Source organism: Heterocephalus glaber, unplaced genomic scaffold, assembly GCF_053883595.1.
Source record: "Heterocephalus glaber isolate CG9 unplaced genomic scaffold, H.glaber_assembly_v1.0 deba00001561, whole genome shotgun sequence".
NCBI lineage: Eukaryota > Metazoa > Chordata > Mammalia > Rodentia > Bathyergidae > Heterocephalus > Heterocephalus glaber.
In genome coordinates, this window is record NW_028258349.1 from 11036804 (window position 1) to 11052592 (window position 15789).

Sequence of the window (15789 nt, forward strand, 5' to 3'; positions counted from 1 at the left end):
CGCAGGCGCCCGACCCCGCCCCGCACCCCCGGCCCCGCCCCGCGCCCCTGGCCTCGCTGTCCGCTGCTTGACCTTGCGAAACTGTGGTTGCCCCGGGGCCGATGCTGGGTACTCTAACACAGAGTGGTCACTTGCATCATCACTCAGTTGGCCGCTGCCCCAACTGGAGGGGGGAGCAGAGACGGAGCTCCCAGATCGCATTCATTTATTCATTCATTCCATCAAAACTCTGTGGAACACCTTCCATGCTAACAGGTAGTGTTCCAGGTACTGTGGGTACACAGTGTCGAATAAGTAGAATATAGGGTATGTCGGATGCTGGAAAGTGCAGGTGAGAAAAATCAATCTGAAGGGATGGGATTGCAATTTTCTAAAATGGTCAAGAAAAAAAAAAAAATCACTGATTAGGTGACATTGAGTGAAACCCTTAAAGTAGGGGAGTGAGCCACTTGGCTACCTGGGAGGAAAGTGTGGAGGCAAAGGGAGCAGCAACTGCCAAATTCCTGAGGCAAGAGTGTGCTTAGATATTCCAGAAACATAACCAAGTGTGAATGGAATGAAGAAGGAGAAAGGGATAGAAGATGAGATCAGGGGCCAGGGATTTAGCTCAGTGGTTCCACCACCTGCCTCACAAGCCCAAGGTCCCGAGTTCAATTCCTGGTACCAAAAAAAAAAAAGAAGAAGAAGAAGATGAGATCAGAGAACAAAGGGAAGGCAACAAGTTCACACAGGATCTTAGAAATTATTGTCTAAGAATTGGGGTTGGTGGCTCATTCCTCTAATCCCAGAACTCTGGGAAGCTGAGGCAGGAAGACTACAAATTTGAGCCCAGCCAGGGCAATTTTAAGTTAGCAAGACCCTGCCTCATAATAAAAAATAAAGGAGGGCTGGAGATGTAGGTCAGTGAGAAAGCACTAAGTTCAGTCCTCAGTACTGCAAATCAATCATCATATAGGCTTTGGTTTTTATTCAGAAAAGAAAAAAGGGAAGTCACTGAAGGATTTTTAGTAGAAGGACATCATCTGACATGTTTTGCAAAGTATTAGACTGACAGGCAACAGGAAAAGAAGGATACAAATAGGCTAGTGCAATAATACAGGCCAGAGAGGAAGGCAGCTTCAGTCAGGGTGGTAGGAGTTGGGCATGGTGGTCTGGATGAAGGAAGAATTTGAAATTTCATGGGGCAGCTCAGTGGCACAGTGCCTGCCTGGCAAGTTCAAGGCCCTAAGTTTGATTCCCGGTACCAAAATAAATTTTTTTCATGGTGATAGAGAGAAAGGTCAGGATGACATCTAGTTTTGGACTGAAATTCCTGAAGAAATGGAATTACCAACAATTCCAATGAAGAATGAGGAAGAGTTCCAATGAGGAAGAGGACTGGGGATATAGCTCAGTGGTAGGATGTGTCCCTAGCATGCCCAAGTCCTTGAAATCAATCACCAGTGCTGCAAAACAAAGTAAAATCAATGAGGAAGACTGGAAGAGTTTGATCTTGATTTTTTAGATGTGAAGTTTCCAAAACCGGTTAAACTTTTTTTTGTTTTTTTGAGACAGGGTCAGGAATTTACCTCAGTGGTGCCATACCTCCCTAGCATGTGCAAAATCCTGAGTTTGATCCCCGGTACTGAAAAAAAAAAAACCCCAAAACCTTGAAAGAGCAAAAAAGTCAGGGTCTCACTATGTAGCTCATGCAGGCCTTGAACTTGTAGCAATCCTCCTGCCTGAATCTCCTGAGTGCTGGGATTACAGTTGTGCCCCACCACACCTGGCTTCTGTCAGATATCTAAATAGACTAAGTGGAGTATTGAGTTGGGTGTTCCTGTCTGGAATACAGAGGAGAAGGCTGAACTAATGGAGAAACTTAGGAGTTTTGAGTGAATAAACAGCACCTGGATTCATGAGCCTGTATGAGAGGGGGCCCAAGAACTGGCACTCTTAAATCAAGCTAATGTGTTTGCTTCCCCAGAACGGCCAACCAGCCAGGGAGTGTGTCCATCCTGCTGTAGTCCCAGGTCTCTGTCTTCCCTGGGTCCACTGCCTAACTCCATCCAGTTGTTCCATAAATAGCCTTATTCTCTGTACCCAGAACAATTTGAGGTCCTAAAGATGAAAAAGGAAAACAGAGTGGTGGGAAGGCACAAGAAATAAGTGGTCACAGGACTTTCCAGAGAACAGTCCTATCCACATAGCCCTCCATTTCCCAGGGTTTTGGGGCAACTCTCAAATCTGAGATTTAACTGAGTTTCCATTCCACACCCAGCACAGTCCTGCAACCCTAACATCATTGAACAGTGTTTTTTGGTCTGTTTTTTTCCATCGCTGGAGAAGGAAACCCAGGGCTTCATCCATGCCAGAGGCAAGCAGTCTACCACTGAGCTACAAACCCAGTATCTGTTCTATTGGAACTCCAGAGAAATAGTTCAACCATTTTCCCATTCAAGCCAGCTACTGACCTGCACAAAACAGCACTCCAACCCCAAACCCTGCTTTATAATAACCTCAACTAAATAGGAAGGCAATAGCTATGCTCCATTAGCCACTCATTACATGATTACTCAGATGATTTTAGCCCCGAAGTAGCCACTGACTTAATATTTCTTTTTCGTGGTACTAGGGATTTGAAGCCAGGGCCTCCTCATGGAGCTATGTCCCCAACCCTTTCTTTATTTTTTTGAAACAGGGTCTCACTAAATTCTAAGTTGCCCAGGCTGGGAATGAACTTGCAGTCCTCCTGCCTCAGCCTCCCAGAGTTCTGGGGTTACAAGCATGTGCCACCAAGTCAGGCTAACTCCCCTTTTCTATGTTATTTAGTCAGGCTAACTCCCCTTTTCTATATTATTTTGGTGACTATGGTGGACATCTGCTGTCTTTGTCTAAAAGTACATTTTTTTTTTGAGACAGGGTTTCAATTTGTAGCTCAGGCTGGCCTCCAACTTGTAGCCATTTTCAGGCATGTGCCACCATGCCCAGTATACCCTTATGTTTCTTCCCATCTCCCTGATTACATCAGGGATGACCACATGACCTAAACCAAATGGCCCTTTCTCAGAACTCTGCTTTTGGGGGGATTAAGATGCCTGTCTGAAAAGACAAACATGAAACTCAGTCCCTAGTGTTTTTTTTTTTCTGAGTAGGAAAATTTATTGGGGAATAGGAATGTGGAATAAGCATAGCTCCTGAGAGACAGGAGGGGTCTTGAATGAGTTACCTCAGTCCCTAGTTTTAAGGAAACAATAAAGAGAATAACCCTGAGAGATATGCAAGAGTGAACCTCATATTGGCCTAGTTCCTGCTGTCAGGCCACCTCTGCCTGTAGCACAAATGTAATCAATGATTCCCCTTGGTGTCTATGTTGTTTTGAGTTGTTTAAAACTTTAATTTTTCCAAAGACTTTATGGATGTTCACCTGCCCATCATCACACTATCTTCCCTATCATCCTCTTCCATCCAGGTGGAGTATCTGGATAAAGGAGGCCACTCAAACACACAGGATCAGCTCTGGCTATTGAAGAAGAAGCAGGAGGTGAGGCCTCTCATGAGTGCTATTTTTAAAATTATTTATTTATTTTTTGGTACCAGGGATTGAATTTAGGACCTTGTGTTTGTGAGGCAGGTGGCGGCGGCACCACTGAGCTAAATCCCCAGCCCCATGATTGCTATTATGGAGGTCTTATCTTTTTTTTTCTTACCTTCTTTTTGATATTCTATAATATAATCCTCTAGCATTTGGCCTATGTGATTCCCAGCAGCTTCAACTACTTGAGATTTTCCCCACAATATCTTAAGTTTAACAATGTACTTTGAAATTCTAAAGTTGTGTGGAAATTTTTTCCCCTGGTACTGGGGATTGAACCCAGGGCCTTCACACTGAGGCACATCCCCAGCCCTTTGTATTTTTTTTTTAATTTTCAGACAGAGTCTCACTAAGTCGATAAATGGCCCAGGTTGAGCATGAACTTTCCATATTCTTGTCTCAGGCTTCCAACTTCTGGGATTACTGGTGTGTGCCACCACATCCAGCTTGGGTTTTCTTTTTTCTTTTTTTTTTTTTTGGTGCCGGGCATTGAACTCGGGTCCTTGTGCTTGTGCAGCAGGCAGCGAAACCACTGAGCTAAATCCCCGGCCCCAAGCTTGGGTTTTCTACATTAGCAGGAGACTAGGTTCATGTCTGGATGATTATGGGTCATAGTAGCAAGGGAGAAAAAACACAAAAATAGAAGGAATATCAACTAGGTCTCTAAGATATGAATACTGAATTAACAGTAGAATGTTGGGCTGGGGATTTAGCTCAGTGGTTCCCGGCCTGCTTTGAAAGCACAAGGTCCCAAGTTCGATCCCTGGTACAAAAAAAACCCCCAAACAACAACAACAAAACAGTAGAATGTTACAAGTGGACATGGAAAAACATGGCAACTCAGAGAGAAAAGACAGCAGTCTAGGGAAATGCTGAGTGATCCAGCCAATGACATCAATTCCGGTCCTGTTGGATCAGTATAGAACACTAGGGAAACAGACACCCACCGGGAAGGATGCAGTATCCTGGAGTGTGACCAGTCACTGGGAATGACATCTCTGATCGAATGGGGGTGGTGGTGGAGTGGAATATGTAGTTTGGGGCCGGGGATTTAGCTCAGTGGTTCTACTGCCTGCCTTGAAAGTGCAAGGTTCCGAGTTCGATCTCCCGTACCAAAAACAAAAAAAACCCAAAAAACCCCCACAAAACATCAACGTAAGGTACTTGTATATTCTAAAGAATGTTAAACTTTTCTGCTCTCTACTTCCATAACAACCACCATGTTGTGCCAAGTGCAGCAAACAAGAGTATAAGGTTCAGAAGCATGGGGATCCTGGACTCAAGAGAAGCTTCTTGGGGTTCATGCTCCCAAACTAGAGACTAAGGAGAAAAAACTGTTTAAACAAACAAAAAACGAAAAGAAAATCCGGCACAAAACCCCAAGAGATCCTCCTCCAGCACCAACTACGCTCCAAGCGCCTTCCTCAAGTTGCTCTAGCCCCTGACAATTAATTGGATCAAGGGGGAGTTAGGGTAGCCAAATTTAGGAAGTCCAGGCACAGCCCAAACAGTGGTGGAAAAGCAGGTGACTCCTATTGACTCTTACGAGAAACTAGCACCTGCTACAGCCTGTTGCGACCACAGTTCCAAACACATCCTAAAGATGAGGAAACTAAAGATGAGGCATAGGCTTGTAGATAAGCCAGGCCTTAATTCCTGGACCCTGGATAGGGGACAGCCAAGTCCCCTCCCCTAGGGGAGGCCAAGTGATCAGGAGAGTAAAGGAGGAGAAAGTGGAGGAGGGGACTCGGAGTAGCGGATTAAACGGGAGTTGAGGGAGCCCGCAGGAAGTGAGAAGCTGGGAGTGCAGTTTCCACACTGACAGATTTTCAAGAGCAGTTCGGAGGACGCTACCGCCCCAAGATGCTGAGTCACGGTGGGCTGCGAGGCGAAGCGCCGGGACCGGGCGCAAAGGAGATAATATCACGCGCAGGTACGGATGAGGGAGGGAGAGGGAATCTGGGTGTGGGTTGACACGTCTGGGGTAGCAAGGCAAGCGCATGTGCGATGTGTGCACGTGTGCGCGCCGACCGGGGTAGGGACCAAGAAAGGGGAACTGGGGATCATCCTACTACGCACGTCTGGGATGGACGTAGAGTGCTCTTCTGAGCATGCTCAGTGGAGGCAGAGTACGCATGCGCTTCATAGCCGTTATGCGCGTTAGGGGTGTGTGCGCCCTGCCCTTGGTAGAGGCTGACTGCTTTGGTTTCTGTAGCATCGCAGGTTCTCTGTGAATCCCTGTGAATCCGCTGCTCCCGCTTCAAAAAAATTTGTCCCCTAGGGCTGGGGATTTAGCTGAGTGGTTTCGCCGCCTACTGCACAAGCACAAGGACCCGAGTTCGATCCCCGGTACCAAAAAAAAAAAAAAAAATTGTCCCCATCATCCATAGGGTGTGGTTGCCATGAGACTAGAAAGCTCTATACTTATTAAAGATCTACATAGTCCGATCCATACGTAGTATTTTTCTTAAATATTTTTTTACCCGGTACTGTAGACTGAGCCCGTGGACTTTGCACTGAGCTACAGGCCCAGCTCTTTTTAATTTTGAGGCAGCGTTGCGCTAAGTTGTACAGGCTAGGCTTGTATTTGTGACCCTCGCCACTGCGCCTGGTGTATGTATTCTTTTAGTCCAACGTGAGAGTATTTTTTTTGTACTCCGTGAGAGCCTTTAAAAAAATCTAGATCAGGCGGGGTGATGGTGCACGCCTGTGATCCCAGCACTCTGGAGGCCGAGGCAGAAGGAGCGCTGCAAGTTTGAGGCCAGCCTAGGCGGCATAGTGAGTTCAAGGCCAATCTATACTACAAAGCAAGACCCTTTCTGAAAAAAAAGTCGTTTGATTGATGCTGTGTATTAGAATTTGAGGCCTTATGTGTGTGTGTGTGTGTGTGTGGTTGGGGGGGACACACATAAATACCAAAACACAATGCTAAGTGCTCTGATGGATGAAAAATAAAACTAGGTTAAAAGATGGACACTGGCCCCAGATTACTGATAGGTTCATTTCATTTTTTTTTTTTTTTTTGGTACCGGGGCTCGAACTCGGGTCCTTGCGCTTGCGCAGCAGGCGGCAAAACCACTGAGCTAAATCCCTGGCCCCTCTTCATTTCACTTTTTAAAAAAAGTTATTTATTTTTGGTACCGGGGATCGAACTCAGGACCTTGTGCTTTTGAGGCAGGCACCGGAACCACTGAGCTAAATCCCCTGCCCATTTATTTTATTCTGGGACAGGGTCTCTGTATGTAGTTCAGACTGGCCTTGAATTCACTATGTAGCCTAAGCCGCTCTCGAACTCATGGAGCTATTTCTACCTCACCCTCTTGAGTGCTGGAATTACAGGTGTGTGCCACTGCATTTGGAGTACTGATGGATTCTTAAGCATCCTTAAAACCAATAGGCAAGGTTCAGTGGATTGGAGAGGGGTGTAGGGTGTGTGCATGGAAAACCTTGAGACCCTAGAGGAGAGGCAGGAGCCTGGGGAGGGCCTGATGGGTGGAGATGAAGACCAAGGAGGAATTCAAGTGTACTTGGAGATACATGAATAGGGCTTGCTGATTACCTGAATGAGAGTGAAGAGGAATCAAGAATGTTTTCTAAGATTTCTGCCTGAGCAATGGGCAAACGGTAGTACTCTTGCTAAGGATGGGAAATATGGGGGGCTCTACACTAAAAGACTTCAGTTTCGTGGCCTGGGATTTAGCTCAGTGGTTCTGCCCCATGTCTTGAAAGCACAAGGTCCCAAGTTCTACCCTTGGTACAAAAAGAACCCCAAAACTTGTTTAGATTTTTTTTTTTTTGCTTTTTTTTTGGTACCGGGGATGGAACTCGGGTCCTTGCGCTTGTGCAGCAGGTGGTGAAACCACTGAGCTAAATCCTCGGCCTGTGTTTAGATTTTTTGTAGCAACAGCCTGGCCCCTAGGAAATAAGCATGATACTCGTGAAACAATCCTTCCCTGCTACCTAGGCCCATATCCCCAACTGGGTTCCAACACAAGACACATCCAGTCCCCTCACAGAGGAATAGCAGCCTGGCTCCACTGAGCCTATCCCCACGGCATTGTAAGGCCCGTTGCATACTACTTCTAGCAGCCTGGCCCTGTAGGTTCCCTGGACTCCTGGGTTGGAAGGCAGTCAATCGTGCTGTCCCCATACTTGTACAGAGCTTTTTGGCAATTGAGGTGACATTGGGAGGTGTAATTTTTTTCTTTTGAGACAGGGTGTCTTTATGTAGTATAGGCTGGTCTCTTGAAGTTGTGGTGATTCTCCTGCCTGTGCCTCCCAACTGCCGGTAGTACAGGCATACACCACCATTCCCAGCTTTTTCTTTTTTTATTTCTTTTTAAAATTTTTTTTTAGCTCTTTGAGTCAGGGTATCGCTGTGTAGAACAGGCTGGCCTCCAAGTCATGGTGATCCTCCTGCCTCTGCCTCCCAAGTGATTACAGGCATGATTACACCATGCCTTTTTTTTTTTGTTTTGGCAGTACTGGGGATTTCTAGGGTCTTCACACTGACCTACCCCCCTCTAACCATCCCAGCAGCCCTCTTTTGAGATGGGCTTGCTAAGTTGCCACATTTCCCAAGCTGGGCTCGAACTTGCAATCCTCTTGCTTCGGGTTCAGTTACAGGAGTGTGTTACCATGCCCAGATGGAAGGTGTTTATTTCTATTTTGTTTTCAGATTGGGAGGGAGGTCACAACAGTGGCCACATAGCACACAGGGAGCCATCAGCTCACAGCCTCACAGTTGCCATGTGGCAGGAGCACCTGAAGTAGGAAAGAAGGGTTACAAACCTTGTGAGTAACTCAGCTCATTGTGTATTCATTTTTCAAATGAGCCAAGGCCTCCAAGAGCCCTCTAAAAGCCCAAGTATAACATTTGTTCCACAGAACCAAAGACAAACAAAACCCCCCAAAAGTTTGTTCCACTTCCTCTGCCACCCCCATCCATCCAGCACACAGCAGGGTGCTACTGGTCACTTGTTAAACAGGAACACATGAGAATAAAGTGCGAGTTTTTTCTGCTAGCCATTTATTAATTTACGGGTGGCTCGGGATTGGATGCAGGACCTTGGACATGATAAGCGTGCACTCTACCACTGAGCTATACCCCCAGTCCCCCGCTAGCATTTTAATTTGATTTTCCAATGGGATTGCAATGCAACATGGCTGTGACCTAAGCATCTTTGTTCTGAGGTACATCTGGAAGGTTCTGGGACTGGTCCTTGTTCTCAATTTCAGGGCATCTCAATAGTAAGCCTGAATGGCTTGTGGATTATATATTAATGCTCACATTACTCCATTTTCCTAAGTTCATGAAAAAGACTTCAGTGAAATGCTGCCTTTTGTAGGTGAAACTGAGTTGAAATTTGTCTGTAACCTACCATCCACTTGTGGTTTTCATGAGTCTGTCTTCCTTCTGCTAGGTAGGATGGCATCACCCAGGGAGACAGGTTCTTTTTGTCCCTGTGAGGCAAGGTCACTCAGCAGACTGAGGCTCCTGGTGGCAAAGACGGTAGAACAAAACCTCTTCCCTGGGTCTACTCCTTGGAAAGGCTGGCAGGCAGGTCAAAGCAACTGCACTTGGTGGGACATGGGTGCTGGCAGATCCCAACTCAGATAGCACCTCCCTCCTTCACCTCTGTGTTAGCTCCACTTGCACAGAGGTGAAACCAGCTATGGCTTAGGGAAGCCAACGGGAGGGCTGTAGCAGCTTTCCACCCATCTACTTCAGCTCCTCTGAATACCCTAACCTGTCTTCCCCATGACAGGTCTCCTAATCAGAGCACAGACCAACCTAAAAAGCAACTCATGCCATGCACAGCTTTTCACAGTGATGAGTCAGGCAGCCATCTGACTGGGGTCTGCTGTGGTTCATTTTAAATAAAGATACAGAGTATTATTAAATGTATATTTTTTAATAAAGCGAATAGGTATTTCACTTATAGGAGCTTTAAAAGTAAGATACAAAATGTAGAGTTCCAGTTTGGAAGCATTGTAACTATTCACAAAATGTCCTGCTGATGCCTGAGCAAGGCAGCCACGCCCGGCCATGCCAAGGACACACTCTCACGCACGCACACACACGCACACACACACACACATATGCGCTTTGGCGAGACCCCTCTGCCGAGCGCAGCACCTGGAATTACCAGTGTTCAGAACTGCTGGGAACACAGCACCTACACGGAAACTACACAAACAGCTTCACACAGTCTCACAGCCCACAGAGTTGCAATTACGAACTGTCTTCTTAGAGAAGAACAAACTAGAAAGTGACAATTAGCGATGTCACTTGCACTGGGGCATCAAGGACTGACTTCTGTCCAGGGTGAGGTCTTTGGGGAGGCACTATTAAAACAAAAGTACTTCAATATAATAGAACTCGAAATACAGGGTACTCTGGACACATTACTGAAGGAAATAGAAAACTATCTTACAAGTAAAACAGCCACAAAGAACTCTAACAGAGATTAGTGTGTACACTGTGACAGCTAATACAGACAAGAGCCACACTGGGTTGGTGCAAAGCGTGTGCCTGAAGAACTCTATGTACAAAACAGTTTTCTGTAAACATGGTGAGGTGAACGTTCAGAACCCACGGTGAAAGGATCATTAAGTACAGGCAGCAATGATATCCCCACACAGCACAAAAGACAACACCTGAGGCCTGGAAACAGCCCGACAACACAGTACTAAAAATGAAGGTAGCTGGGCTCAGACAACCTAAGGGTCCTCTATAATTGTGTGTGTGTGTGTGTGTGTGTGTGTGTGTGTGTGCGCGTGTATGGTATGTATACATACATATATATATTTATTTTTTGGTATTTTTAAATATAAATTTACTTATATCTGTAGAAAAATGAGAACATAAATGTGTTATTAAAATCTTTGCTGGAAAAGCTTATATGGAGTTAGAAAGAATAAACCATTTATTAGTAATTAACATATATTAAAATGGTTTAATGATTTAAGAAAATATAAAAAAAATATTAATACTGTCAAACTTTCATACCAGAAAATATCATGGATTTTTTTAATTAGACTTTTTCAAAGATGAAATATGAAAAATTTAAATAAGTTTTATATAAAGAACTTTCTGCATCCTCAATTATACAGTGGGATAGGTCTATTCTACATAGATATATTTATTATTTCTCAATTTAAGCACCATTCAATTCTGGATCCATTCTGGCTGGAAAGTATCCCTAAATCCACAAGATGTTATCTACTTAATGGGACATGTTAACTGAAAATGAGGTGTTTTGTTTTGTTTTTTAAAGAAAAGACTAATTCTTGTCTACATCTTAATTGGTTTGTTTTCTGAGCCAGCTCACAGATGTTACTGCAGTCTCAAATGCAGGTGTCTCTGTGCAGCCCAGTGACCAAGTTTGCCATCCTGAGGATGGCATGGTGCCTCTGGCCATGTGTGGAAGGTCTGAGGGCAGCAGGTGCAGCTCTGTGTGCCCCAGACATCAGCCAGCTGGCTCCTCTCCATGCACCCTCAGGCACAGACCTCTGATGTCAGTTTCACAATCTTGCTTTCGTGAACCTGGTAAGGGTTACATCCCCTGGGTGGAAGAGGCTGCCCACACACAGAATACCCAGGTGATTGCTTCTGATCACAAATATTCTCTACCTTGCCCATTTTGTATAAGTTTAAATATAGTGTTGAGCAAACCTCCAGCCTGTGTATCTGTTATCTTAAAATATTCAATGCATTTTAGGCAGATGTTTTAACTAAAAACATAAACAATAGCTATGAAATCAGTGATTGGTGTGGTCACCACTCTGTGTAAAGGAGGGAAAAGGAGCTTTCAGAAGAATGGTCAGGTTTGCTCTCAGCCTTCGGGCCTGACACCTTCCCAAAACACAGCAGGATTAGCAACCTTAGAACTATGTTTCTCAAAGTGTGGCTTCTGGCCACCTGCATCAGAATCACCTGAGGTGCTTAGTTAAAACATGCTTAGTTATCTCGCATCCCCCTGAGTGTCAGAAATCTCCATCTTCAGCTGGTTCTCCAGGGGTCTGCTGCCTTCAAAGTTTGAGAAATCAGGCTACAAAGGCTTGGAGCTGCCAACACCCCAGTTGCCAAGGAACCGTCCTTGGGCAGGGGTGCACTGGTCCTCTGGGGGCTGGTATCAGCTAGTCGGCCCTGGGTTGGGGACACTGGCCTCAACAGCTCTGGGCAGGCAGGCAGGCAGCCTAGCCCTGCATCAGTACTGGGACAAGTAGGCTGGCCTGCGCTCAGCCTTCCCAGGGAAGGCCTTGAAGCCCTTGGGTGCCACCTTGTGTGCTGGTGGGGGTGGGGGCTGCGGCGGAGTCTGCATGTAGGGGAAGGAGGCAGCATTGCAGTCATTGGTTGCAGCCCACACAGGGGACTGCAGCATCTGCATGGTGTCATTCCACTGGCTGCCTGGGCTGGCGACTGCATAGAGTGGTGCACTTGGGCTGGGCAGTGTGCTGGGGATCGGAGATGGGTGCTGCCAGGGTGCTTTGGGTGGCCATGTTTTGGTTTTGTTATCCTGAGAGACAGAAGAGAGTTCTTAGTGGCATTTCTGGTGATTTATCATCTTTTCCCTCCTCCCCAGATCTCTGGTCTTTCTTTCTACCTACCAGCCAGGGTGTGAGCCCCAGACCTCCCCACAGCCTTGAGTATTGGAACATCTTACAATGATAGCAGTGTTCTATGCCTTCACTCTTCAATACAGAAGCCTCTAGCCATATATCCATAGATAGCTAATGCAGCTGTGGAACTGAATAGCTAAATAGCTGCATGTGGCAAGTGGCTATTATACCAGACAATACCATCCTAGAGCTTTCTCTACATTTGGCTGAGCCAGCTGAGGTAGCTAATCATTTAGACAAAATCATGAGAAAAAAAGTGATCCAGCACAGAGAACCCGCATGACTTAGAGGCCCTTTTAAAACCAAAGCTCTGGAACTTTGCCCATGGTCTTTACCATGGGCCAGCTGCCAATACCTGGTTCATGTCCTCCACTGTAGTAAAGAGAGGTGTTGAGGGCACTGTGCTGGTCTCTTGCTCTCCACTGCTGTGTTTCCTGAAAGAACCAAGAACTCAGAACAGTATTTGCCTGGCTGCTTGTCCAGTTTAGCTTAGCTGCTTGTCTCTGATGTCTCAGGGCCCAGTTCTATGTGAGGCCTTGGGTTCATCGTGCTCAGGGGTAAGGGGGCCAGCACTAAATGGTGTATGCCTCTACTACCAGCACATACAGGTGGGATGGGGCCAGGGAGGCAGGCATAATGACAGGTACTGGCTTTTATCATCTGCTCTCTGAGACCACCAGCTTGGGCTTTTGTTAACTTGTTTAGTAGATCCTGAGTGTTCAGCAAATTGAACCCTGAATGAGAAAGGCAGGATGCAGGTCAGGGCCAGTGTTCCCATGTGCACATGGCAGTCTTCGTAGAGGTGATTCCAGAGGTGATTTCTAGATGTCTAACCAAACACAGGTCTAAATCCTCTAGCAGGCTCCAGTCTCAGTTTACAACAGTGCTGCATGCAAACGTGGGCCTAGCACGTGCCTAGCACCCTTACTTCTTTGCCCTCAAACAACCTCTACCAGCCATTCCCTCACTTCAGTCAGCCCCATTCTTCAGAGGCCTCCCAGCCACCCTTCTGAAAGGAGAAAAATCCACATGATCCTGCATTTTCAACCCTCACACTCTGCTTTATTTTTCTTCGTAATACCTAACCCAACCTAACACTTTGTAAAATCTGCCTTCCCTTACTAGACTATAATTTCCATGAGGAAGGAAAGGAATTTTTTGTTTGCTGCTATACCACTAAGGCCTAGTACATAATAGATGCTGATGTATAAATGAAGAATGAATGAAAAAATAAACACATTTAATTTTGAGGCTCAGTTTCCTCACCTGTAAATTGCAGGTAAAACAGTACTTATACAGTGATTGTTACAGGTTGTACTATGTCCTCTATCAATTTATATGTTGAAATTCTAAGCTCTTGCACCCTAGAATGTGACTGCATTTAGAGATAGGGCCTTCAAGAGGCAATTAAGTTAAAATGAGGCATTAGATGGCTGGGGATTTAGCTCAGTGGCGCCATGCCTGCCTCGCCAGCGCAAGGTCCTGAGTTCGATCTCTGGTACCAAAACAAAAACAAAACAGTAAAATGAGGCATGAGGTTGGGCCCTAATCCAGTCTGATTTAGAAGAAGAGAAGATGAAGACACAGACACACTTAAGGGAGCCAGAGGAAGAAGCTAGCTATCACCACCCTGTAGTGGTGAGACAGGCTTTCAGCACTATTCTATGAGGGGGGCCTAAGAAGAAACCGACACTGCCAATATCTTGATCTTAGATTTCTAGTGTCTAGAGCTATGAGAAAATAAATTTTTGTTGCTAGCCATCTAGTCTGTTACTTTGTTACAGCTGAGCTAGCTACCTAGCAAATGAACACAATGATAGTGAGAATTAAGTGAGGAAATGCATGTAAGGTGCCTAGCCCAAGGCCTGGCCTACAGAAAGCACCCTCATTTGTCATCATGGCCAACATTACCATTATTCTTCTATGTATCTTCACCCTTCCATCTTCATCTACATGCTCCTCATTGCTCACCCACTGAAGCCTGGCCTCTAACACGGGCCCTGGAACCTGGCCTCCCTTTCCACTCGCCTGACCTCTCTTGCCTTGGCGCCCTGCATGCTTTTATATTCTGCCACGTCCCTTAGTCTCCAACTGTTTTTTTGAGTGGGGATTAAACCCGGGGTCTTCACACTGAGCTGTACCTGCAGCCTTTTTTTTTGAGACAGGGTGTCCCTATATAGTTCAGACTGGCCTTAAACTCACTATGTAGCCCAGGCTGGCCTCAAACTCTCAGTGATCCTCCTGCCTCAGTCTCCCAAGTGCTGGCATTACAGTCATGTGCCATCACGCCTGGGTGTTTTGTTTTCGGACAGTCTTGCTAAGTCACTGAGTTGCCCAGGCTGGGCTTGGACTTAGAACTCTCCTTCCTCAGCCTCCCAGATAGCTGGGATTACAGGCATGAGCCACCATGTCTGGCTTCTCCACTTCTTTTTAATCAAATTTGCCTCTTATTTCAAGGTCTACTATAATTTTTATGACCATTTTTGTGACTATCTTAGATCTGAACATGTGATACTACTTTTTCAACTGTGAATACCATTCAGAGGTCATTTTACTTAGTACCCTCTTTGACAGAGAAACTGAGGGTCAGAGAGGCCCAGGCCCTTGCCTGTAATTGCAGAGCCTTTTGGTGAGTCTAGGTTAGACGTTATCCTGGCCCTGCTTCTCCCACTGAAAAAGCTATCTCCTGCTCAAAAGAAACCACCACTGAATAGACCTTGTCTCTCAAATCCTCTTGAATTCAAGTATGATCTGCCTATCATACTGGTATTTTTGTCTACTATGAACTTGTTCTGCCAGTAAGAACTCAACCCCATTAAGTCACTTGGCCTATAAGTCTGAGTGGTGGCCCCTCAGAGGCCTCAGTATACTGGGCCTCTCTTCCTTGTAGAATTACTTGCTGAAGGTGCTGTTTATAGAGGTCCTTTGCCAGACAGTGCTGGAAGAGCCCTTCTACCTCTCTCACAAGGCAGCCTGGCAGCACTGGGATTCCTCCTTCCCCAGAGGAATATGCTTTGGGTCACACTCACATGCCCCCCACTCCTCTTTTTGTTTTAGAGATCTCTTCCTACCTTCTCTGCTTGACAGCAGCAACGAGGTCAGGCCCGGAAAACATGGAGAACAAGCTGTCCCCATTGGCTGAAGAGGTCTCATCACTGGAGCTGGCTGAGTCTCCCTGAGTGCCTGACCAGCCACCATGCAGGCCATCCCTGGAAGCCAAAGAGAAGCTGGTCCCCAGCCTCTGGAAGCCAACCTGGACACTGGCTGGACAGCTGAGGCAAGGCCTCCCTCCACCCAGCCCGAAAGGAGCAGTCCTTACCCCGCACTTGTCTCATAACCAAATGGTAGTCTTGTTTCTCCTATCGAAAAATGAAGTTCTCTTCCTTTCCCATATTTCAAAAGTAATACATAATTCAGTACCTCCTTTTCTTTTATTCCACTCAGAAGCCTGTGGCTTGTATGTAAAATTTATTTTAGAGAAAAAAGTTGAACGCTCTTTTGGCATTCAAATTTATTAGCCAGGTAACAATATGGAATGTGAGGAATCCCCACTTATTTTTGTGATAAAAATCCACAGTTCTTGGGCTGGG

General features: G+C 45.9%; 1 protein-coding gene and 1 long non-coding RNA gene across 3 annotated transcripts in view; one reads left to right on the top strand and one right to left on the bottom strand.

The window, feature by feature from the left end:
- Positions 1–40: 40 nt before the first annotated feature.
- Positions 41–15419, top strand: LOC147824000 (uncharacterized). Its single transcript, XR_015443096.1, has 3 exons — positions 41–255; positions 3452–5507; positions 15257–15419. It is a non-coding gene; the product is annotated as an uncharacterized LOC147824000 (long non-coding RNA).
- Garre1 (granule associated Rac and RHOG effector 1) overlaps positions 9471–15789 on the bottom strand; it is a 52153-nt gene continuing 45834 nt past the window's right edge. For both annotated transcript variants that reach the window (XM_087191167.1, XM_013077477.3), the window contains 3 exons: positions 15271–15408; positions 12555–12633; positions 9471–12096 (listed from right to left, as the gene is read on the bottom strand). In XM_087191167.1, the coding sequence (XP_087047293.1) occupies positions 11788–12096; positions 12555–12633; positions 15271–15408 (526 nt within the window). In that variant the 3' untranslated portion in view covers positions 9471–11787. The remainder of the gene's footprint in view (positions 12097–12554; positions 12634–15270; positions 15409–15789) is intronic.